This window comes from Lepidochelys kempii, chromosome 1 (genome assembly GCF_965140285.1).
Source record: "Lepidochelys kempii isolate rLepKem1 chromosome 1, rLepKem1.hap1, whole genome shotgun sequence".
Classification (NCBI taxonomy): domain Eukaryota; kingdom Metazoa; phylum Chordata; order Testudines; family Cheloniidae; genus Lepidochelys; species Lepidochelys kempii.
The window spans coordinates 100871041-100896379 of NC_136380.1; the positions used below are offsets into that span (position 1 = coordinate 100871041).

Below are 25339 nucleotides of genomic sequence, written 5' to 3' on the forward strand. Positions count from 1 at the left end.
GGGGGGGGGGGAGCTAAAAGGGGAAATAACACCTCTAATCCAGCTTCTGGTAAATAGGCTGCCAGCTTTTAAAATGAGTTTCCTTTCTATTAGTCAGAATATTATGCTAAGCCTTAAGCATTAGTTTTTTATGTTGCCATAGCAGCCTTATTCCTGCAGGGTTGTGACCTGTGATGATTACAGTACAAAGCTTATAGGGTCTTGAAACCCCCTTTGAAGATGAAAAGTCTTTGATGGTTTATATTTATGCAAATCTCTTAGATATGATTTACCCAACTGAGACTGAATGGAGAGATGATTAAAATTCCCTTTTCCTTTGATATCCATTAATGGTTGCATATTCCTTAAATTTAAAATGGATGTATGTGTTATTTTTGTCTTTATTTACTAAAATATCTTCTACCATACCTGTGATATGTTTATCTCCTCACAAATTACTAGATCTAGAGAGACATAATAGATTTACAATATACGGGGTTTTTTTTCTTTTGAAAGGAGAAAAATCTGTGCAAGAGCTTTTGTATGTTTCCAGATGATAGATTTTGGAATTTGGGCTACCCCACTGACAGCTCAGAGCTAGCTGTGAACTGGTCTCATGGAAAAAATTGGAAAGCTTTGGTCTTCAAAGAATTAAACTTCCTTTTTAAGGCCTTCCTAGGTAAGCTAAAAATTATGAAGAAAAGCCTACTGAACAAAGGGTAACAGTGCCGTAATGAATAATACGGATGCCACTTAGAAATCTGCAGAACAGTTACAGTGATGTTAGTATTAGACATGAAACAAAACAGGACATCAGGTATATCAATACTTCATTGTTTTTAAGGGCCTACTGATTTGCATCTAGCTACATTAGAGTGATAGGTGTTAAGCAATTTTACAATTAAACCTTTAAACTTCAAAATATATGATAATGTTGCAATTCAGAATTGAAGGCCTCATAACAGGCCTGGTTAAAAGCCTGAAGGTTTTTTATTACAGTTCTGGTTTTGTTTGTTTTGTCATTGCAGCCAGGTGAAAGATCTGAAAAGGTGCGCGTACATGTGGATATTTGTAAATGAATTTTTCTCTGGTCACTTATAATATTGTTCTGGTTTTAGTTTTCAGACAAATTTTTACATCACTTAAAAGGCCGAACACTTGTAGAACCAATGAATTTAATCCCTTTTGTGGAGACTGCAATGGGGTTGCTCAATTTTGAGGTAAGGAACCTTGATGTGGTGAAGAGTTCATATTTTATCCTATCAGCAACCTAGGTATATGCTAAATAGTTTATGTCCTTTAAATAAGAAATTTATCTAAATAGGAGAGGTGAAAATAAATAAAGGAATTACAGTCCCGTAAAAAGTTAGTATTTTTATTTCTCATGTTATTATGTAAAGGCCTTGACAAAATCCAAAATATGTCCATGATATGCCAGTTCCAGATAACACATACAGACCATGTAATAAAACCCTATGGAGTAATTTTTATCTTATTTTTACATTTAATTGGTTTTAAAATATGAGATATGCTTTGAAATGATCTGGAGAGCTCAAATTGTTGTTGTAAAATTGACTATTTAGTAACTATCATAGTTGACTTTGTATAAGCCTGTATTTATAAATAATCTTTTCATCATTTCAGTGGTAGTATCATGGTGTTTTTATAATGGATTCTCTTCATAAAATACTTCCAAATTTCGTATTATAGCTCTGAGAACAAATAATCGTTTTTCATATTTGTGTTCATAGGGGTGTGTTCTGCGCTTGGAAGTGTCGCTGAAGCTCTAAGCTACCCAATGCCTGAACCCCTGATTTTTTTTATTCTCAGGTTCCCTTAAGCTCAAAATGTATTTTTTCCTCTGCCTTGTATAAAGATTGTTTCTTTATAAAGCTTCCTAAATATTCTTTACACATTGACTGACCTGATGCTCACGAAATACAAATGGGCCCCAGTCTCAGTATCCAGCCTGTGTTTCTACAGGGGACAGATACCAATGATCATGAAATGGAAAATCAAATGCACTAACTGGAAATGCAATATTATTCTCCTAAAGCTTCAGAGAAAAGTGTCCGAGTAATTCAGGACTTGTACATTTGAGGTGTTTCAAGAACTGTTGAGAGGCCTCATTGTCTATATGTGTATATAAAGCAAAAACATTTATTCTTACTGCGGATCTTAAATATATCTTGGAACATAATTTACAACTTTACTAGATGCACACATTCATGTTCAGTGTCAGTACCCAGAGAGAGATCTGATTTTAAATTTTAAAAATTTTTAGAATTTTTTCACTGTGATATTTTGTAGAAGAATTCTTAATAAATACTGTAGTTCTTGGTGTTGACAGGAGAGTTGCTGCTTAAAGTATACTGTATAATCATAATAATTTCTTATCCCACCAGCTCTCCCATATGGATGCCCAGTAGTACAAGTTGTAATTACATCTGTCTCTCTAGGCATACCGTATGTTTCAAGACTAATAATATCAAAATCTTCTTATATAAAATAGTAATAATGTTGGCATGCATTTCTTTATATATAATACCTTTAAGTGCTGCTTGTTTTTACATTAATATACCTCTGCACTACTTGTTGCACTTTTGACTTTCTGTACCTATCTTTTAGTTGTATTTGACCATATTAAAGATTTTAAATTCTCCAGTAAGGAATTCTTCCAGTAAGGAATTCACGACATGTTGAAACATCCAACTATTATTTATTTAATAAAAGATATTCTGGTCTTTGTTTCTGATGCAAAATCATTACATGCCAAAGCATAAACTACTGAGGTAAAGTGCATGTGCTTATTTTGGACAGTATTTAATAAGTACTTGGTTTACTGTAATTACATGTATTTCTAAAGTGCCAAGCACAGTGGTATCCATGGCATTATGGTAAGCTCATTCATATTTAACGGGGGAAAAAAGAGTAGGAAATCCAGTATTGCATGCTGTAGCTGCAGTGTATATATTCATATGCACACATATTGTTTTAGATTCTGCTATGGGTCATTTTAAGACATTCTGTGCAGTACAATAGTGACAGTACTTTGTTTAGTAGGAGCAATTTTAGCTGAAAGAGTTCCAGATTTTGACAATAAGATGAGTTTGTGTAACATGTCTCTGTTATCCCTGCATTCCAAATTCATGTTGTGTTCTTATTTGAAGGCAGTCTGTGAAGAAACATTAAGCATAGGATCCCAAGTTGGCCTTCATTTGGATGCAGTAGTCTTTGGAGGAGAGGATTTTCGAGCCAGCATAGGTTCTGACCTGTTTGTTTATTATAAATGTTACTGTATGACATCTGTAGTTGAGAATACTGATGGTATTTTATCCACTTGTTTTGACTGCAATAACTAAAGAACTCTAAACGTATGATTCTGCACTTACTTATATTGGTACATTTCCCCATCTTTCTGCATAATTTTTATTAATGTAAATTATGTCATTGGTATTTTGCAATTCAGAGCTTGATAAAATGATGACTTACAAAACACTGGCTTTTCCCTATTCTTCTTGTCACACTGTAGCTAAAATAAAAAATAAACCTGTTGAATCACTACACTTATTTTAAACTGTAATACTCATATGACCAACTATCTGTATATTCTCTTAAGAACCATATTTCAAGTTAAATTTTCATATGTCTGTTTTTAACGTTATTTACAATGAAATGTATTTTGATATCATTCACAATACTTCCTTGTTAAGTTTTGCTTTAATAAATTTATTATAAACATTTCCTAGGTCAAAACAGTCATATCTCCTCGTAGACCTGTGTTACACTGATAATGCCATTCCTCCAAAACCAGAAATATTTCAAAATCCCTTTTGTAAATTATTTGCTTAACAGAGACATTATCTGCTAAAAGCCTCTTTTTAATCTGATTCAGCTATAAACTCCTTAAAGGCAACAAGTACAGTTCAGAAGTATCAGTTTCTTAATGAAGTATATACATATTCTAATGTAACAATTAACAAGAAGTTATTCTATACAAATTGATAATCCATATCTGGACAGTCATCCTAAGGAAAAGAGAACAGATTATTATTTTTTCACACCAGGATTCATGTGAGAATGTTTTTATCTGATAGACTGTGGACTCGTGAATTCTTGTGAATGCTTTTGGCCCCTCTCAAAAGTCATCTGCCATAATTTTTCAAATTTTCCAATCCAAAGCTTAAACATTTGGCTTAGGACATCGGTTGTGACAAGAATCGCAACCAAGGAAAGTGCAATTCTGTTCCTAGTGTGATGTTTTTAACCATTTCCTTGTACACAGTATATCCATCTGTGTAATGTTTTTCTTGGTGTAATGCTTTTCAGTGCCATTGCAATAAGTAATAGAAGCAAATGATTACTGAAGGTGGATTCCTGCAGCCCTTCCTCAGCCAACATTCCCATTGACTTCAATCTCAGGATCTATTATTTGAACCAAATCATACCCTAAATTTCAGAAACTAAGACACGAAGAAAATATTTTTTCTGGATGAGCTTAATGTTTTCCCAACTAAACTATTTAAATTATCTCTTTACAACATTTGGTCAGTTAACCTTTGTATCCCTCAATTATTTTCTTTTTTTTTTTAATGATGTAAACAAGAACACAAAGAAATTTTGTTTTATGTTAAAAAAGTTTCAAATGAGAAGATTTTAAAAACAAAGTTAACTTCTTTCTATTCATTGTTTTCTTAGGTGCTACAAGTAGTAAAGAAACTCATGATATTCTATACGCCAGGCAAAAAATTATTGTCACAGCAAAGGCTTTTGGCCTACAAGCTATAGACCTTGTGTACATTGATTTCCAAGATGAAGATGGGCTCCGTAGGCAGTCAAGAGAGGGTGCCCTAATGGGATTCACTGGTATGGTTATGTGACAATGTCTACAAAAATTATGCATTTTCCTTACAAAATATAGGCACATTTTATATCACTTAGACTGCAAACTAGTTTGTGTTCACAGAGCAATTGTTGATCAGTCAGTGCTGTCAAATGCATCCCCAATTACTTATGCTTTTAAAATTGCAGATAAAAAATTCAGACTGCAAAATCAGAGGCTGCTTTTCCAAAATCACATCAAGTATATCACTATTTTTGTAAGGGAAGCCTGGGTATAAGATGTATAGTATGTGATTCTTCCTGACAGACAGTTCAAGTGAGATGTGATATTGTGCTTTGTGATGAACGGTTTATTTTTTTATTACTTTTTTGTATTTTTAAACAATTGCTAATATTTTTAAATGTATTTATTTATTTATTGATATGGTGAAAAAGTGGATAACCCTCCTTTTCCCAGATATGCTAATTCATATGTGAAAGTTATTGTCATGTTGTTTTCTTTGATTTGATTTTCCATATTCTGGCTCCCCTCCCAGTAAGTGTTTGTGCACCTGGTGACACCTACAGGTACTGGCAGACGGCAAGACCAACAGGCTCCTTGCAACAGAGTCCTGTGACACTGATGGTTATCCAGTAATTGGTATACCACATTACTGACTATTACCAGTGAGACATCGCAGCAACCAAAAGATGGTGCTTTTGCAATAGAAATGTACCATTTGCTATACATTCTAGAATTCTAGAAATTAGTACTAACACTTTAAATGATTTCTCTCAAAAATTATAATTCAAGTTAGAGTCAAGACAGTTGTATATGTGTTAGCTATTCATTATTGAAAGAATATATCCTGAGGTAGTGATATAACAAGAGACGACACTTTTCAAAGTAAAAGTAATGGCATATGGTACTTCAAATTACTTTCATTATCTGAACAAAAATATCAAATGAAAATTAAAGTTAGTCTAAACGTTTCACACTTTGATGTTAAAAACAACATAGAATGACTGAAGAAAAGCTTTGTGTAAACTCAAAAGTTTGTCTCTTTCACCAGCAGAAGTTGGTTCCAATAAAAAATATTACCTCCCCCACCCTGTCTTTCATTTAATTAATAGTAATTCTAGACTCTCTTCAGGACAGATTCTGCCCTATTCCCTGTTGAACCTGGTACAGTACTTGCAAAATCTGAATCTAGATTCAGAGACAAAATTGTAACTGTACCAGAGCTATGGAATATTATTTATGTCCCTGTGGACTTTCAGGGCCCAATGCTATTTCTGCTCAAGTCAAAAGGAATATGACAGGGCTCTTTGACTTCACCACCTGCTGAAGGCTAAGACACACAGGCCAATATTTTCTAATTTAGGCACCTAAATAAAATAACCTCTTTTTTAAAGGTCTTGAGCATCTGCAGCTCTTGTTGAAGTCCGTTGGTGTTGCAGGTGCTAAGCATCTTTGAAAATTAGGCCATTTTATTTAGAGTATAAATTAGAAAAATGTGGCCATCACTAACGTTGATGACATTTGGGTCCAACTGATTGTATATAGGAAGTCATCTGACATCAGTATGGTGGGGTTTTGGAGAGGTAAGAGTGGAATTGGCAGTACCTAGCTGCAAATCATTTAAAAATACAAAAATGTGACTGAAGTTGTTAGACTCAGATATGGCATAAGTAGAAAGGCTACATCTGACAATTCAGGGTGTCAAGGGCAGTTCATTCCTAACTCAGCCGTGGAGGGTCTTTGGACTTTCTATATTAGATTTAAAGATTTGCAGAAGGGGTGAGCTCATTAACATGAACTCGCAGCTTTTGCCTTTTCCCTGTGCCTCTCCGTGGCTAGAATCAGGAAATCTCAAAAAATAGAATGTCCCAGCATATAATCTGATAAATAGTCCAATCAGATGTGAAGTCATAGTCCATGATCTTCCACTGGGCAGAAGGCTGTGGATCATTTTTGCTTAATGACCCCCTTATTTCATAAAGCTGTCTAGTAGTGTGGTAATAAAATCTTGATGTTATTACGTTAATAGAAGTTCTGAATACTTATCTTGTATTTTAAAGTTTTTTGGGTCAAATCCTGCTAGTTTTACTCACAACTAATGCCACTGAAGACAACAGATGTGACTAAAATGAGCTAAATCTTTTACACAGCTAAAGTAATGATTAATCAATTAATTGGCAAGATACACAGAAAATAGATACAGTACTTATTTGGGACTTATCGGGCCAAATTCGCTGTCTTCCTAAACTGATGCAACTCCAGAATACTCAACAAAGTTGTATATATTTACATAGGCCTGCAGTGAATTGTAACCCTTAATGTAAAGTAATCAAAATATGTTTATTGAAGTTTAAATAGTGTGCACATCTCAGATATATAATTACTCAATATAAAATGGTTTTTCTATTTATTTAAATGCTTATCGGACCATCACCACCATAGTATCTACGTTTTCTTCTCATTTTCTTTTAAATTAGACATTGTAAGCAGCCTATTGTTTCTGCAATAAATGTGCATGTATGTACTGAATGTTTTCAATCATCATTTAGCCAGTGTAGATTATTTTAAAATAGGTTTACTTTTACAGCAGCATATGTTTTACAGTACCATAAAATACGGGCTTTAAATCAATGCATTGTCTATATAAATGGTCATCAGCTTTCGGAAAGTTTGTATCCAAAAATAAGTAAACCTGGGAATAAAGCTTTAACAGCTGACTTAGTCATTATAGCTACTGCAGTGCTACATGCTGAGAAGCTAGATATAAATATGAAACACTATAGGTTTTCCTCTCTCTTTTTGCAGTCTTTTGTAGAAGACAAAAATGACACCATCATATAGTTACCTAAAGACTTGACAGGTATTGATTTAAAGCACAATATATCAAGTGGTACTGTAAAAAGGATTTCATGGTCATAAATTTTAATGTCTTCCAATTTTGCACCCTCTCAGTAACTCGTCAATAACAACAGTTCAGTTTAAAATATTTGCTTCATTCCTGCATGGCATTAAAGTCTATTATACAGTTGTTTGGATACATAAGATGTGACAAAAGGCAACTCAGGCCACAAAACAAATGCTACATTATATTTTCTATAATCTGTTCTCCAATGGGAATGCTAAACAAATTGCAGATTTTCACTATAAATACATTTTTAAAAATTAATTTTAATACAGAAATGCAGTTGCCTTTTAAAAAATAATGTATATTGAGCTTTTGATTTTTTTAATTGTAATTTAAGTCTTTGTTATAATTTTACATACATAATTTTCAGGAAAGATATTTTCATTAAGCTTTGTAGGCATCACTATGAATTATGTACACAATCTTCAATTTCAGAATTACCAGTTTAACTATTAAAAATAAAGCAAATTAAAACCAAGAATAATAGTAATTTACTCACTTATTGCTATCTTTTGATTTCATTAAAAATTCTCTTTAAATACAATTAATATTAAATATATTAGCAAAAGAAATTTTCTGTTCATTTAATTTCTTTCTAACAAAATAGTCCTTAAAGTATTTAAAGTTTTAAACTACAATTTTAAATTATTTTTTTCTGTAGTGGATTGGAGTATCAGAACCTGAATATGTGGATGCCCTGAGGATTGTAAATAAAGGATTGTGTAACAGGAAATAAAATAAAATTGAGCTTCTATGGCAAATTCTTCTAACAAATGTGATAATTCTGAACAATTCTTAGTTGTTTATAAAATACGTCTTCAGCTAAATTGGTTCACAAATGTATTTTTATGTACAACTAAATTTTATATTATATTGCTGATGATTGCAAATATTTTTTTCGAATTGTTAAATCATTTAAAAATGAATGCTTAATTTCCATAGTAATACATATGAATTATTACATTAAATAATTTATTTATATACAATGTATCCAACTTTTAGTTTAAATAGGAATTTTAAAAAATAGCTTTTCTACCTGGAAAAACACAGTTAGGAACCAAAACCACAAACTTTTACTTACATGTGCCCTGATCCTTCACTGAGATCCACTAGCATGGACCTCTGCACTCATCCAGAGTCCCATTGGATCAGTTGGATACCAGATGGTGCGGGGGATCCTGACACAGGTTTAGGGCCCTGAATAGTATTTATGGACACAGGTAGTCTGACTGAGCAGCCCTTACTCACGTGAGAGATTCCAATCTTGAGTGGTTCTGTGCATGTGAGTAACATGGGACCACTTCTGTGAGGAAGGACTATTCATTTGACTAAGGGTTTGCAGGATCAGTCCCCGAATTGGTAACTATACTTATTTGATGTAAAAGAAAATTAAAGTCTCCACCATGAACATTTAAGTAAACAGGGATATTACAGTATAATTGCTTTATAATGAACATTTTAAAATAATTTGAATAAAAACCATGCAAAATCACACCACCATGTGAAAATTCCTTTTGAAAAAATTAAGAATGTAAAATGCTATTTTAAAAAATGTAAAACAAATAATATAGACATTGTTTAATGTAAGCATATACAGTATGAATTAAAACTTAATACTTGACTCAGCAAGCAAATATGAAAATCTATACTAAAATTAACAGGGAAAATATGATTTCTTTTTATTATATTTTTATATATATTTATGCAAGAAAGGATAAAAAGATGTCCATCTAAGCCTCTAGGTACTTTTAAGTTCACTAATATAACAAATAACAAAAAGAAAAGTGTTATGCACCAGCAGTAACTAACTAATCATTAAGGCGGGGGAAGAATTTTGAATATTTTTTAGTTGCTAAACAAATTATGGGAATGTAGGGACTAATCCTTTTGTAGAATTAAAAAAGCTATCAATGAAATATAGCTTGTTTTGTTGTTTAAATATCATTTTCAGGTTGTTTAATTTTTCAATAAAACAGTAATTGTCAGTTTCTGATGCTATTATTTATACAGCTAGAATGTAAAGATATATATTATACTTAAATTGTTATTGACAAGATTTGTCTAACACTTACACCTGTAATGACAAAAGGAAGATGTATGGATTGAAATGGAAGGAAAGAATTGTATTTTTTGAATGGTAACAAATACAGCTTCTGTTTTAGTTCTATTTGTTCATATAGTATCTAGCAAAAGATTGTTATTCAGTTTAATAATACAAGAAATCTAGTCAAATAATTAGTTATTTAACATAAAGTCTATGAGGCGTTTAACAGCCTCAAGTGGTTGGAACATTTTGTTGAACATCTGTTTGTTGATGCATGATTCTAGTGTTATTAATCTTCTTTGTAGGTAAGCAGGTGATTCACCCTAACCAAATTGCTGTTGTCCAGGAACAGTTCTCTCCAAGCCCTGAAAAAATAAAGTGGGCACAAGAACTGATTTCTGCTTTTGAAGACCATCAGCGATTAGGAAAGGTAAATATTTTATTAATACCACATATAGAATACCAGTTAGAGTAATATTCAAATTTGAGGAAAAATTGAAGCATGTAGTGGGGAGTGTTTGTTTTTACAATAAAAAGTATATAGTAACTTATGATTTTATTAGCAAAATGTATGTCAGGGCAGCATAAAGCTAGAAAATTCACAATAAATATGGAACTTCTCAAATACATTTACAAATACACTTTCTTTATTTTCCTGCCTGTCTTAACTTTTATCCTTTAAATAAAATTATTTGCTGCTTAGAAAATTAAAAATACTCTTAAATTATTTCACAAAAATCATGATGATATTGTCATATGAAAATAATTTGCAATCAAAGGACAGGTAGCATGGAAGAAAAAAATACATCCTGCTTGCTTTGGTATTACTTGTGGGAAGAAATTAATAGATTTGAAATTCTTTATTTTTAAAAAATATCTGATACAATGTATTTAGTTATGGGGGTCCAATTCTGCAATTGCTTACATGTGTGAATAAAGTTACTTATGTGCATAACTGTTTGCCAAATGTGGCTCTTAATAATTAAAAGTGGGAATGTTTTCCATGTATTTGTACCAATTTCTGGACCTGAGATTTGGATAGAGTGGAAAGCAAATTAACACTAGAATATGATTGTTCCTAATTTAGTGCATCATTGAGTCTCACGTTTCCTGCTCTGTGGGTTTCTGCTATGTAAATATTGCGGTGGTGATGCACAATCTGTCTCCACTTTGTGCCAGTAATACTTAAATTAGGGGTCGCCTGAAGGAAGATTTTATGCTAGTTGCAGCATTGTCAGTTAATTATCTTAAAGGTTATTTGCTATAATCCAGTTTGCCTCTTTTTGAAAGAAAAAAGTTGCAGCTAAGTATGTTTATCTTAGTTACAGCCAAACCTGATCATGTTAAAAAGCCTGGGGAGTTTTGATGTTCCCAACATTTAGTTGCACACAAACTGAAATGCCTGAAGTGTGTTTGTACAAAATGTAAGTGAAAAATAATCATAATTATAAGTAAAAAAATCTTCTGTAGTAAAGCTGAGGACGCAAGACTATGTACAGATCTGTACTTTTTACTGGTAGTGTATAAATATTCCCAATAAATTCCTTTACTTTATGATGTGTGGATATACATTGGAAGTTAGATCTTCCCCGTTTGCACACATTTCTAATGCAGGAAAGATTGCATATTAGACATTCTAGAAAGATCAGAGCAGATTTGTGATTCATTTATACCTACATTTCAGAATAAGGCTATTAGAATAATAATTTATTATTATAATACAGTTACTGGTCTGCCCTTCACTGTCTACGGTATCTACTAACATGTCCATCACTATGATATTTGGGTGCCAGCCTGGATAATTGTTTCAGGTCACCATCATATGTTATCTTCCTGTGTCTCTTTGTTCTGTTCCCCTTATGTCTATGCTTAATGTAAGTAACAGAGAGAGAACATGCATGCATGATTTTTCACATTTTTCTGATTCATACACGCTACATATCTTACAAATGCATTTTGCTGGGTATACACAATGCCAGTGGTGGGTTTTTTCAGGGAAATAAGCAGATACATAATAAACATTCAAAGGACAGACTCAATAGAATATTTGTTTATGTTTATACCTTGTACCTCATGAGCCCATATAAATTTAATTTCAAAACCCTGTCAAAAGAGTACACCTGTAAGTTGTATAACTGGTGAGGGATATATGGTAATTTACAGTATTCGTAGCATAAAATTACAAAAACCTTACAGATATGGCATTTAAAGATCCTGCATTATGGAAGCATTACTTTTCTAATTTGTTTTAAACGTGTTATTTTAATGGCACTTTGTCCCCAGAATGCTGGTTTCTTGATTAGATCAGCACTTTATGAAAGTTTTATTGTAACAAGTGCTTTCTAGTTAGATTAGAAGCTTCTATAACTCTTTGGCAAATAAAGATTTGCTGCTTTACTAACCAGTTTCCACATTTCTACATGTTTTGTGAATAAAGATCTATCCAAAAAACAGACAAACAAACCCACCACCCCTGGATAAGCAAGTTATTTTGTGACTTGGCTGGAATTCTTAACATTTATATACTACTACTTTTTCATAAAAAAAAAATTAGTAAATAGATTTCTGTGTGCAATGTTTCCTGCAAAGTTCTTCACTGAGTTTCTATGGCTGTATTATAAATGTGTAGCCAAGAAAAGCCTGAACGATCTGATTACTTAATTTTTTCAAAGCAAAGGTGTCTCACAGGAGGGATCTCACGCTGTGTGTCCTAGAGAGATGTTAAAATTACAATAATAACTCTTCCCATCCCATCTAATAAGAAATATTCCATATATTGCTTTTAGAAATCCTAATATGCAGATAGTGAAACACCACTCCTGCTTTTCTTTTTATTTTATTAAATTAGAACTTGCATGTCAGTAGGTCCAAAAATATAGCTTTGGTTCATACTGTTCAGTCTTGCATGTTTTTTGTTATGTTATTAATCAAAATTGAAAGCCTGGAAAAAATAAATGCAAGGGATTTGAGTGGCTAGGTTGCTCACAGATAAATTATTGGTCTTCAACCTCTAGGATCACAGTTTGTTGTTAATTGGTTTCAAAGTTTGATGCCCTTAGTCAACAATAGTTTGCATTAAAATACAATAATCAGCTCTCATAATTTATCACAGTTTGACAGATACAACAGTCATAGTAATCTTTGTTTGAGAAAAGGCTGAAATCAGACTACTATATCTTGGAGACTAAAATGGTTTGACATAGTGGTCCCTGCATTTGAGAACAGAGGTTAGTAAGAATTAGGATCACAGGTGGACTCTAGGGTATTTTAGACACTCCTATAGTCCCTAGGGAGAAAAAAAGATTCTGCTTCCCAAATTATTTGGAATAACATTATGGGCATGGTCCTGTTTGCACTGAAGCCAACGACAAAACTTTCATTAACTTTTTAATAGTAGCAGGATTGGGGCCTATGCATTGGTAATGAAAAAAGGGAATGACTAACACAATATATACACCACTGATCCAAAAACTGGACCTCCACCTGGTGTGTCATTTGTGTTTGTACTTTATTGTTTGTGTCTGATTTGGACATTGTTGAACTAAATCACCATTCTTTGTAAAGGGCTTTGAGATCTGCAGATGAAAAGTGCTGTATGAAAACAAAGTATTACTATAATACAGCTTCAGTAATTTTTCAAAGAGAAGTGCATTGTACAATTGCTGTAACGTATGATTCTTGGGACTAAATTCAGGTACAACCCCATGAAAATCTAAAAGTGGCATAAAATAGATCTTGATCATAGACTGGGTTCAAGAAGCAAGATAGTGTATCTTGCACTTATGTGGCATTTAGTAGGCCAGATTTTGCTCTCACTCTGGTTTAAATCTGGAGTAGCTCCACTGCAGTAAATGGAGATAATAAAGTGATACAAATCTAAATTAAATGAGGACAGAAATTGGTCCACATGGCTTACAAAATGAATAACTTACACTCCAAAAAAGCAAGCTGAAGGTAGCAGGAAAAGCTATTAATAGGGTATAAGAAAAAACAGCTCTCCTTTTAATGTAACTACATTACACTTTACCGTGTACCCTCATTTTCTCAGCCAAAATGCAACTTACTCCACCATTACATGACTGATAAATTTGACCCAAAAGTACTTTAAAAACCAAAGTATCTTTTTGTTGTTTATATATAATACAAATAGTAAATTAGTTTTAAAATATATTCAGATTGAGTATTCTTGTGCAATCTGAGTTTAAAGTATTATATTAGGTACAATATCATTTCTGTAAGGGTCTTTACCAGTCGCCTGAGTTGGGTTTTTAAATCTGATATCAAGCAAAAATGACAAATGGAGTGCAAAAAGATAAAATAAAAGTGTAATTAAGTTTTTACATAAATAATAAGTTGTAAATATTTTAAAGGAACCTGATTGGTCAACAGAAAAGAAAGAGCTAAATATTGCCTCAAAAATCACATGTAAATTAAGCAAAATTTAAAGTTAGGATTAGTAATTCACAGTTCAAAACTGTAACTTTGGTTGAGTCCTTTAGGCTCCACCGGGCTAAGCTGAAAGAATGATATATATGGTGCTATGTATGGATAATATTCTTAGCAGGCCTTTGGCATCTGAATGATATGTGAACTCAAGTGATTTGGCAAACTATGTAGTAGCTTTTGTGGTCCTTCCTGGAATCCTTTTATTTACACAGTATCTGGTCTGCAAGGGAATTGCTCACAAAGGCCCTGTCATAACAGTCTTTGTTTAGAAAAGTCTGAACCCAGGCTACTGTATCTTAGAAACAATCTTCATGCTAGGACTTGTAATTGGGAGTGCCCCAACTCCCCTTGAGGTCAGTTAGTGTCTTTCCCCTTATTGCAGTGGGAGTGGGATCCAGCCCTCAGTAAGGATTCTGTCTGTCTGTAGCATCTGGCTCCCACTGCCTTCCCAAGGGGCTGTTGTTCTGGGAGAGGGCTCCTTAGCACCTGTGCCAATGTGTGTGTGTAGTCAGGAAACACTGCCCCCAAGCTCTTCCTTCATTCTGGGCTTGTCTATACTTACGACGCTGCAGCAGGGCAGCTCTAGCGCTTCAGTGAGACACTACCTGAGCCGACGGGAGGGATTCTCCCGCTGGCTTAGGTACTCCACCTCCCCTAGAGTTGGTAGCGAGGTCTCCAGTCAACGCAGCACGGTCTACACCGGGGGTCAGGTCGGTTTAACTGCGTTGCTCAGGGGTGTGGATTTTTCACATAAAATATAGTCAATATTATTAACAAAAGTAGCTGTTATTCAGAAGAGAGATCAAAGAAGTGTGCTATAGCATAACTGGTGGATTTCCTCCCATAGAAAAGACTATTTGGGGGAAAATTGTGAACTTTTGTTATGCAGCGGTAAGGGGCACATTAGCTTGTTATTCCTGCATATGCTGACTCCACACTGGTATGACCAATCCTGTGCACAGTTAGGGTAGGTGTGAGGCAGAAAGGTCTGAACTGCAAAGCAGGCGAAGAGCCTGCAGAAGCTCATGAGAGCTCTGGGAGCTCGTACAAATGATTTGCTTGCCCCTTCTGTCCCCAAGCAGGCCCTCTGTGGATCTTGATCCTTTTCCCTCCTGTCACTGAAGCCCTGGGGCTAAAGCACAGGGAGGCTAATACAAGCTGCAGCCTGGGCCCAAATGTCAACACTGCAGTTAAACAGCCCCTTAGCCTGAATCAGCTGGCATGGGTCAGTCACGGGTTTTTAATTGCACCGTAGATGTACCCAAAGAGTCCAACATCAGTTTAAAGGATACTTTGGATAAGAAAAGGAGGTCTGTCTCTACAAATATTCTATTTGAGTGCCTCACTGTTTCTAGCATCTGTGTATTCTGTATATCTTGTGCATCCAGGTTAGTTATTTGATAGCTGCCAGTTCCTGCCTTCCCAGAAAGGAGTTAAGAAAAAAACCTACCCAAGAATCCTGGATAGATTTGGATTGGGGGGTTCATTGTAAATACTCTGCTGGGAAGAGAGGAACAGGAAACTTCATCTTTTTGTAAACTGAAAGATATTGACCAGGACCATCTCAAGCTTTCCCAAACTCCCTCAGCTAGTCTTTAGTGACTTACTAAGCTGTAGAGAGTCATCAGTGAAAAGGGGCAAGGGCCTTGTCCCAGCTCATTATGATAACTTTTCCCTTTGAAAAGGGGTTTTTAGAAGAAAACCTGATTCAAGGGTACCTGGCCTGTCGGGCAACTTCAGTGTTGACTTCTCTGAAAATAATCCTAAAACCTTTTCTGCAGGAAAAATCACCTGTTTGTAGTCAGGAGGTTCCCTGACAAGCATAAGCATAGTTCCAGTTTTTGGAAAAAGGAGTGCTCGTTTCTTTCGTTTCTGTACCTGGAAGTAAACCCAAGCCATTCTCCTGAGCCCCTCAGCAGAGGAGCAAAGGTTTCAGGCAGTCAACTTTTTCCCTCCATGGACTTTGCCGAAGGATTTTTTCTTAATCCCAGTGGGAAGTTATCTTTTTGAATTCCTGGGTCTTTTTCCATAGTTTCCTGTGGGTGTCCTCTTAATATCCTCCTGCTTCTTCCCCTTCCCAGAACAGTGGTCTTCCCTTCCTTTCTCTGTAAACTGGGTAACAGTTTGTGGGGTTGGGAACAGTGTTCCCAGGCCCAGGCAAACAGACTTTGATGGATTTATTCCACATTCTTTGTGGCCTCAGAGAAGGAGATATCAGACCTTTTTCTTTTTCTTTTAGGATTTGGAAGTGAGTGAACAATTTCATAAAACCTTAGAGGATTAAAATGGAATCTTTCAACTAGCAATGGATCAGGAATATCCTAGACTTGACTATGCCTGCTTACACATCACCTACTTTCCTTCCCGTCAGAAGTACACAAGGTTTGCATTGGCTAGCTGATATTTCCAGTTCAGCACTTCTCCATTTAGTCTGCCTGAGCGTGTTCACAGTCAGCCCTCCATTGAAAGGATCTTACATAATTACTTATTTCGACAACAGGTTTACTCTCTCACGGTCTCTGGACTGGGTTACCCAAGCAGTATGGGAGCTTTGTTCAACTTACAGGGTCTCATAATGAATGATGGGGGAAGACGATAAATGCTCCAAATCCTGGACTAACTACATGTTTCCTCAGATGTGACCCTGTCAGGGTGAGGAGCTAACACACAGGCCCAAAGAGAGAGAGAAATTAACCTTCTTAGTGTTCAGAAGGCTAATCCGAGGGAAGCACATCTTTTATAAAGTCCATCTGCTCAGCAGTATTTGTGTACCTAGACCATGAAAAATATAATGCTGCTAGGGAAATCTGTTCCTTTAATTTTATTCATCTGAGTAGAGATGATGTGTAGAGAGAAGAGATCATCATCCTCTTACTTGGGCCATATTGGGTCCAGGTCACCTTAACTATACAGCAGACTGGCTAAAACAATAAAAGAGTATTCTAGAAGAATTGTCCTAAAGGCAGAAGCCTTTCAGCAAGAATTGGGGAGTCCCCATCATATACCCATTTGCAACAAAATGTAGTACCAGGTGTTCCCCTTTAGGAAGCATTTCATGGAACTTTCACCTGGCTTGCAATTTTATCTTCTTCCACTAATTGGAGTGTCCTAAAGAAAACTGAAGGTCACAAAACTGCTTTCATCCTAGTTACCCTGAACTGGCCAAAGTGATCTTGGTGTGCAGAGTTCATATAAGACTCCTTCTATACTTAAGCCAAGACCTTATTCAGCAGGACCCAGTAACACCCCATACCTGGGTCCCACTTGACCTGGTTCATAGTAGGGTATTCCTGAAGTCCTGAACTTCTCTGACATGGTGGCCCAGACTATGCTGTACACACACACAAAGAATAATTATTTTGCTTCCTGTTGGGTGTGGACAGTTTTTTTTCCATGTGGTACAGGGCAATTTTTTTCCCAACTAGACAGGCCAGAAGCCATGTTTAGTTTTTCTACAGGTTTTTGTCAAAGGCCTATCCCCTAGCTCCATTGTGATTGAAGCCTTTGCACGAAGTACCTTACAGAAGAGACAAAGAGGACATCAAACCTAGGGGCCATTAGCCAGAGCTCATCTGCTGATTAATGATCTAGACAGTAGATAGTGGAAAAGACAGTTTTTCAGGAAGCTGGTTCCCAAAACACAATTTAGGACTTTGATGATCAATAGAAACAACTTGAATTTCATTTGTAACCAGAGAGAAAACCAGTACAATAATTGGAGTTGATGTGTTATATGCTTGCTACAGCTTAGGAAAGCAGATCTCCATGTTCTGTACCTGCCGTAGCTTGAGAGTGGTTTTCAGTAGCATCCCTCATATCAAGAGCATTACAGTAATCCAGATGGGTGGTCACAAAGGCATGGATAATCATGAAAAGACCAAATGCAGATGAAAAAAGAACTTCTGGCCACCTAAGCCATATGCTCTCAGAGATCAGGGAGTATCCCTAAATTGCAAATCTTGTTAACAAAGCATGAGCAAACCCCTTCAGTAATGGGGCCAGTCACTATCCCACATACCTCCAAACAATTAGGACTCTATGTTATCTGGATTGGCATTAGTCCCAAATCACATTCCTCCAAGCCTCAATCTCTTGTCTCAATTAGGTAAAAGGAAATAAAATACCACACTATCTGGGTTAAGTGAAAGACACACACAGCTGCAAGATGTCTGCATACTGATAGTCTTGGAATCATAGAAGATTAAGGTTGGAAGAGACCTCAGGAGTCCTCTAGTCCAGCCCCCTACTCAAAGCAGGACCAGCCCCAACTAAATCATCTTGCCCAAACTGTTTAATTATCTTATCCAAGGGTACATGTAGAACAAGAGAATTGAAAGAATAAACCCCTTTAGAACACCACATACTGTATGAGAGGTCTCAGTGTGCATGAGCAATTGTGCAACACCACCTTCTGGTATCTTTCTGTGGGAAAAAATGGAATGGAACCGCTCACATGCAATCCTGTCCATCCCTGCCATAGTCCAGTCAACAAAACATTGCTGGCATATTTAAAGGAGTCAGCATGGATACCGTCACTGAGGAAGGCCACCAAGTCCATTGTAGGGTCTCTGTATCATACCTCAGTTGTTTGAGAGAGATCAAGGAAGCGTGAAGACTCTGGATTATATGAGAACTGTCCTGCACTACCTTCTCAATAACCTTGTAAAAACAGCAGTTTAGAGGCCAGGAATAATTAACAAGATCAGAGTTCAAGGTAGGATTTCTTGAGCAGAGGTCTAATGAAGACTTATTTGATGGAAGGTGACATTTTACCATCCTTCTTAAGGTAAGCATTGATTACCAGACCCAGTATCTGCCTGACTGGTTTTATTTTCCATGAGGGAAATAGGTCCAACTCACAGTTAGTTTCCAAAGTTGCTCTAGGACCTCAAGAAGCAAAATTGATTGAAACTGAACCACAGAGGATTTTTGTCCCCTCCAGGTACAGATTTGCTCTCAACAGAATGGCAATCCAATCTGAGTCCAGTCAAACTAACCTGCAAAAAAGGATAGAGTATTTCTGACAGTAAGAAATTTTTTATGATGTTTCCGTAAGGTGGAAATCTGAATTTACCAAGCTATTTACCAAACCAAAGTATTTCATAAGGTAAAACTTCTTAGATGCTATTGTGGTAGAGAAGAAAACTTTCACTTCCCCAATAGCATAAGACTAAAGTCTTCTATCAGGAAATCTTTTAGTCTTGGACCACAATGGACCAACACTGGATCTCTTTATGCTGCTCCATATATTTCGTTTGTCACAAGTTAAGAAAATCTTTGAGGAAGACATATTGGGACAGAATATCCAGAAGCCACTGTACCAGCGTTCAAGAACCACAGACGGTCATAGTGTCCTACCATTTGCACATTATTCTTTTTCAGAAACCAATGATATCAGCTCAGGTCTATGTCTCCATGAATGGCATAATGAAATGGGTCCTCTGTCCTAATAAGAACAAACATAAACCCAAACTGATGTGTTGTAAAGTTGAGTCCTGAATATCTTTGATGGCAACTCCACTGGATCTTGACGCTTTATTCCATTAGGTTTTCCTAAAATGTCATTTAAATTGTCCCCCTGCTGCAAAAATTTTGTTCCTTTTTGTTTTGACAGCGAGTAGTGAGAATAATTGCTCTCTGTCCTCTTTATAATATCCCTCTGCCTATTCGTAGTCTGTCACTGTATTATTTTAGACTCACCATGCTCAATTCTTTTTTTCACAGTCGTTATTTTCCAAACCTTATCATTTTTGTTGGTCTCCTCTGAGAACTTGCGACAATTAGTCTCTCTTTTTAAAAATTCCTTTCCAGCTTTGTTTCCTCTTGGTACCTGCTGAGTGTACCCTGCACTCCATCCTCCTAGTCACTTTGGGCTAGTGTTGAATACAAAGTAGATCTACTAGGATCCCATTCGCCACTACACACTTGACACACAAATTACTGTTGTTTTTTAAAACATTTTATCTATTTGAGAGAATCTGAAATTTCATTATAAATTCATTGGGCCCAAATGTAGGCCCAGTTTACAGAATGGGATGGGGCACATAAGCTCCAACAGGCTCTGTAGTGCAGGCTATTCCCATTGCAGTCTAGGAACACTGAACTGAGGTATAAGGATGTGAGGAGGGGAATATACCTGCTTTGCAGGCATGAGTTGTGGAGCTTCTCAGGAGACAGGGACGCCAACTAAATAATCTCCCTGTTCCCATCCACGCAGCCCTGTATGTATCAATAACCTCATCCATCCCCCCTGCAGCTGGAGCTGCAGAGGACTTAACAATTACGTCAACCTCTGTGCAGCTCCGGTAGGCAGGGAGAGAGGGGAGTAACCAAGTCGCCCCCCTTCTCTCTCTGTCTGAGTTGTTATAGACCTGTCAGCAAGGGAAAGATCTTTGAGACATGGAGGGCCACGCAGTCTTTCCCCAGCTGTTAGTCTGTTAGGGACAAACTGCCTCCACTCCCTGTGAGTGGGACATCAAGGAAGAGCTGCCTATACTCTGCTCCCTGATACTTCCCAGTGCCTGAATGCCACATGTGGCACTCAGGCTGAGCAGAGTCAGAGACTCTGCCTTTGGGAAGGGGAACACATGCTACCCCTCCCCCAAGATCTGCTTTCACAGCTGGTCAACCCAGGCAGGATGAGGAGCTCCTGCAGCTTTGACTTGGTAGAAGCTGCTGGGTGCAGACTGGGTCCCACTCTTTGTAATACCACACCTTTAGGACATTCAGAATGTTGTTACTCTAATGAGAGGTTTTGGTAATGAAAATGAAATGTATACGGTATTGTTTGAAATGGACACAGTGAAGGAAAGTCCAAAAAGGTCATATGACCCTACCTAAAATTTGTAGCCAACCACATTTCTCCTACATCTGGCCATAAGACTTTTGGGTAATCCTGTAAAATACACCCATGTTTAAATACTCTGGAAAGAAATAGGATATTTGTTTATGATGTGCTTTCATAGGGCCATCATTTCACAATCATTCATGATCTGACCTTGGCAGAATGAGCATGACCCTACTTCTCTGTTTTGTCTTGGTTTTTTTCTTTTTCTTTTCCTTCCCCCTATTCCAGTGTAAAATGTATGGGAAATATTCTGGGGACTAATTTACTGAAGCTTTAGGCACTCTCTGCTTTCCACGGGTGTTATTAAATATCACTTCTGCTTAAAGAATCACATCAACTCTCCAAAAGTGAGATTTGGATCATCAGGAAATCCTGGGTTGACTCCCAGATTATAGAGCAGGGAGAGCTGAGGAAAAGGGGACAAAGGCATGGGAGTGAGCCAAGGAAGTGAGCCATTTTGCTGAGAGCCCAATCCAAGATGTTCAGTGTCCTAAAATACCATGGAAGTCAATGAGAATTGAGGGTGCCCAGCACTTTGCATCTGACTCTCAGCACCTTAAAGGGTCAGGCCTTAAATCAGCCTAGCTAAAGTGCCTGAATGGGGAGTCAGTGATGTTCTGTGACTGGCAGAAAAGTAGCACAACACCAGCCAGTTCTGACCCAGACACCAGTTCTGATGCTGCAAGCAGGAATAGTCTGTGTTGCCTTCCCAGCTTGCCAGTGGGGAAAATCCCGTGTCAGACCTGCCAGCATTGTTGCTTCCCTAGCTCCACACCCAAAAGGCTTCAGAGCTGACAAAACTATGTTTCACAGCACTTCTCTACACTGCATACAGACTCTCCTAAGTGGGCCCAGAAGAGTGGTGATGTGAGCAAGTCTAGTACATGGAATCGGCAAATGGAAAGTGTTGGACCAGGCATGTGTTGGGTGTTGTGCCAAAACAGCACCACCTGTGATGGGACGTTTTCTGATAGATAAAATGGAAGTGTAACATCACCACTTTTGACCTATGCATCAGTAAGAACATGGCAGTTAATTTCAGAGAAGGAAGGTGAAAATGTTAGTGAATTTCCAGTGGAAAAATGTATAAGACAAAGGAAATTTATAAACAGGGACTAAGGGAGAACAATAAAAACTATGAAGCTTGCACAAGTATGGAAGCAGAAAAGCTGCCACGCTTGTGAAAGCAACCAGAAAATGTCTGTTAGCTGCTTAGAAATAGGAAAAAAGAGAAAGAGAATGATTTACCTCCTGAAAGAAAACAATAGACTTTCTCTACACACTGGAACTGAAATTGTATCACGTTTGCCTTACATGCAGTTGGGCTCACTTTTTTAGGTCCTAGTTTCTGTGATCTTATGGCGAGTCCAAGGTCCCTGTTGTGATGTGTGCAGGAATTCTGAACACATGTAGGGTGAGATTATGACTTGTCCCTTGCCTGGGTGATCAGTAGGAGGAAGGAGCCAGGAGTCTCTTCATCCTTCTCCCTCTTCTCACACAGCCCGTGTAAAGTCTACCAACGGTTGCAATCATTGCATTCAGGGCAATGTTAAAACATACAGTCTGGCCCTTGCATTGTAATCCTTTCAGGCTAGGGACCTTGACTTATCCATCTATACATCACCATGCTCACCAGGAATGATATAGCAGTAGTAAGCCTGCCCAGCATGGCTGTAGTTCTGTCCCTGACAAAGTGCAAGCGATGTACAGATATGCGTTTTGTAAGCATGCACCTGAAGGCCTTGTTCTCCTCTCTGCTCAGTTTTACTAGTGTAACTCCATTATCTTCACAGGTGTGAGAGGAGAATTAGGCCCTGAATTTTTAAGACTATGTGCACTGAATATGAAACAAACACATGAAATCGCCAGAGGATGTCACCATATGGCTTGAGTTCCTTGTGCCTAGAACTGGTGTCTCATCTGTATGAATTGTTTAAACAAAACTATAGTATATATTGTAAACTAATAGTTCTTGGGCTCCCAGTGACACACCCACTCTTCAAAAAGCCTGTGGCTGTAACCCATCACACAACTGTAACTGCTACTGTAGTCCCCCACTCCGTCCTTCTAAGATGCTATGGCTTCCACCCTATGGTTGCCCCCACACCTCACCAACTGAAGATTTGCTCCCTAATTTTAGAAGATCCTGTTACTTGTCCCAGCAATTCTTTGATCTTATTGCTGCTGACATCAAGTATCCCATGCCCAGATGCATCCATAATTTGAGTGTAGAGGTAGCTCAGCAGAAATATTGCTGAGCCCTGCAATAGGATACATCATGCATTGGGCAAGAAGGAAGAATCCTATTGCAGGGTTGTGGAAATGAGGGAATGTGACGATAGCAAGCATAGGGTTTCAGGAAAGGAGAGGGCAAAGGCTCATGGAAAGAGCGAGACTAAGGGACTAGGGCATGCTATCGGAGGGATGCAGAGAAAGAGAGGACTCCAAAGGCTATTGAAGGGGGGAAAAAGGAGAAATGCTCAAATTCCAAGAGACAGCTCCACTGAATCTCCAAACCTTAAAGGTTTCCCCAGCACTATCACCAAGTGACCTTTTGGAATCTATTTATGCTAAAAATTATAAACTTATCTCACTCAGATACTGGGGAAAGACTGAATGGCTTATTCTGGCTCTGTGGAGGGTGTGGAATGTATCGTAGAACACGAACAATCTGAAGCCCCACTTGTCACCAGTGATTTAAGGATATTTCAATTCTTGCTAAAATGTTGATTAAGAATTGTATTCTGATAGAGCATTTTAACTACTAGAAAACTAAGTACAGACTAGAAATGCAAGCTTATTAGGAATATTTGCCAGTAAGAAGATTCAGATCTGGGACTAAATGAATCCGTAGTGTAACTTCAACTAAGTCAATGGTGTTTAAGATAAAGACAAGATTTTTTTATAATGTGAAGGAAAATAAAAGGTTGGGTTTTTTTTAAAGGCAAATTCCATCTAATGGAATTAGAAAGGCTAATGTAGGGTAATACCATAATTACTGGTATTGCCGGTCTGCAGAAAACTGGAGGTGGAAAGAGCTATGGTGAATAGAATATATTCAAACTGGTTGCTTTTTCTGGATTTTAGCTCACTATTGCAAATTAGTAGGATGAAATTAAACCTCAGAGTGAATAAACAAAGAAATCAGCTTGCCTCTGCTCCCGCTTCATGTAGGAAAAACAGACATTTCCCTCTGGATGTATGTGTAGAATTCTGATAGATATATATCAGTTACCTATGCACATAGAGAGGACTGCACACTGTCATGTTTTCATGTGCCTCTGTGCTGTTTTCTTGTTTTCCCTCTTTAAATCTCTAACTTATTATTTTAGTGATAACAGGGCAAGCGTGCTGTTTACTAAATTCGTCCATTCTAAAAGAACACATAATATAAGTCCAGTTATCACTGTTATGCTACATGTGAATTAATCTTTGGAACACTGACTTTTTTCCAAACTATTATTAAACTGACCCCTTATAGCCAAATAGATACAGTTGTAACATAAGCTTTCATTTAACAAAAATATATTTTGCATAAATTAGTACCCCAACCACTCCATAGCATTATGCTGAACCAGTAGTTAAATAATAAACTATAAATCTTAAAATGTTTGCTTCATTTCTAATTCTTGCTTTCAACAGTTGACAAACTTAAGTTATGGTTATCTAAGTATGTTCTTTTAAAAATAGCTAATAATGAAGCTGTAAGTGACTGCAATGTTGTTAATAGATTGTTTATTATTTACACAGGGCCTACAGAGCTCTAGGCAATTTGTAAAGACATTTTTGAAGCATTTTTCATCTGAATTTCTGCTTGATTTGAATGATGATGTCATATCATCAGCCTATTATTCACCAAATCCTGCTAAAATTCCAGGATAATGTACAGGATATTAAACCCTGAATAGAATAGACTAGAATAATTGGACTAATAGTTCAGAAATTGGTTGTGTTGACTTATAGAAGGATGATATACTATATAAGTGACTGTGTCCAAGGATGAAATTTTGCTTTGTTATGCCCTAATTTGATGAGATATTTAATTTAATTTAATACTGCTTGAATGAGTTAAAGGTATGAGGCTGGGATCCACTGGAACAATGCATTTCCATAATCATTTTTGGAAAATGTTAGATGTTATCATTTGACTTACTGGATTTCTCAATTTCATTATCCCTCTGTATCTTGTAACTAGAAAATAATATGCAGTAGTTTGTTTCACTCTCAACTCCTCTGGCTGCCCCCAAACACAACCAAACAGAAATGTCTTTCCTC

General features: G+C 36.7%; 1 protein-coding gene and 1 long non-coding RNA gene across 4 annotated transcripts in view; one reads left to right on the forward strand and one right to left on the reverse strand.

Moving 5' to 3' along the window:
- The window catches only part of LOC140913033 (uncharacterized), a 105983-nt gene extending 96835 nt beyond the window's left edge, over window positions 1-9148 (reverse strand). For both annotated transcript variants that reach the window (XR_013636008.1, XR_012159447.2), the window contains exon 1: window positions 8809-9148. This is a non-coding gene — a long non-coding RNA (uncharacterized LOC140913033). The remainder of the gene's footprint in view (window positions 1-8808) is intronic.
- The window catches only part of CLYBL (citramalyl-CoA lyase), a 231064-nt gene that overhangs the window by 203779 nt on the left and 1946 nt on the right, over window positions 1-25339 (forward strand). The window contains exons 5-8 of one of the 2 annotated variants that reach the window (XM_078853426.1): window positions 1098-1199; window positions 3150-3243; window positions 4678-4845; window positions 10077-10201. In XM_078853426.1, coding sequence (XP_078709552.1) covers window positions 1098-1199; window positions 3150-3243; window positions 4678-4845; window positions 10077-10201 — 489 coding nt within the window. The remainder of the gene's footprint in view (window positions 1-1097; window positions 1200-3149; window positions 3244-4677; window positions 4846-10076; window positions 10202-25339) is intronic. The other variant, XM_078853428.1, reaches the window with a different exon arrangement.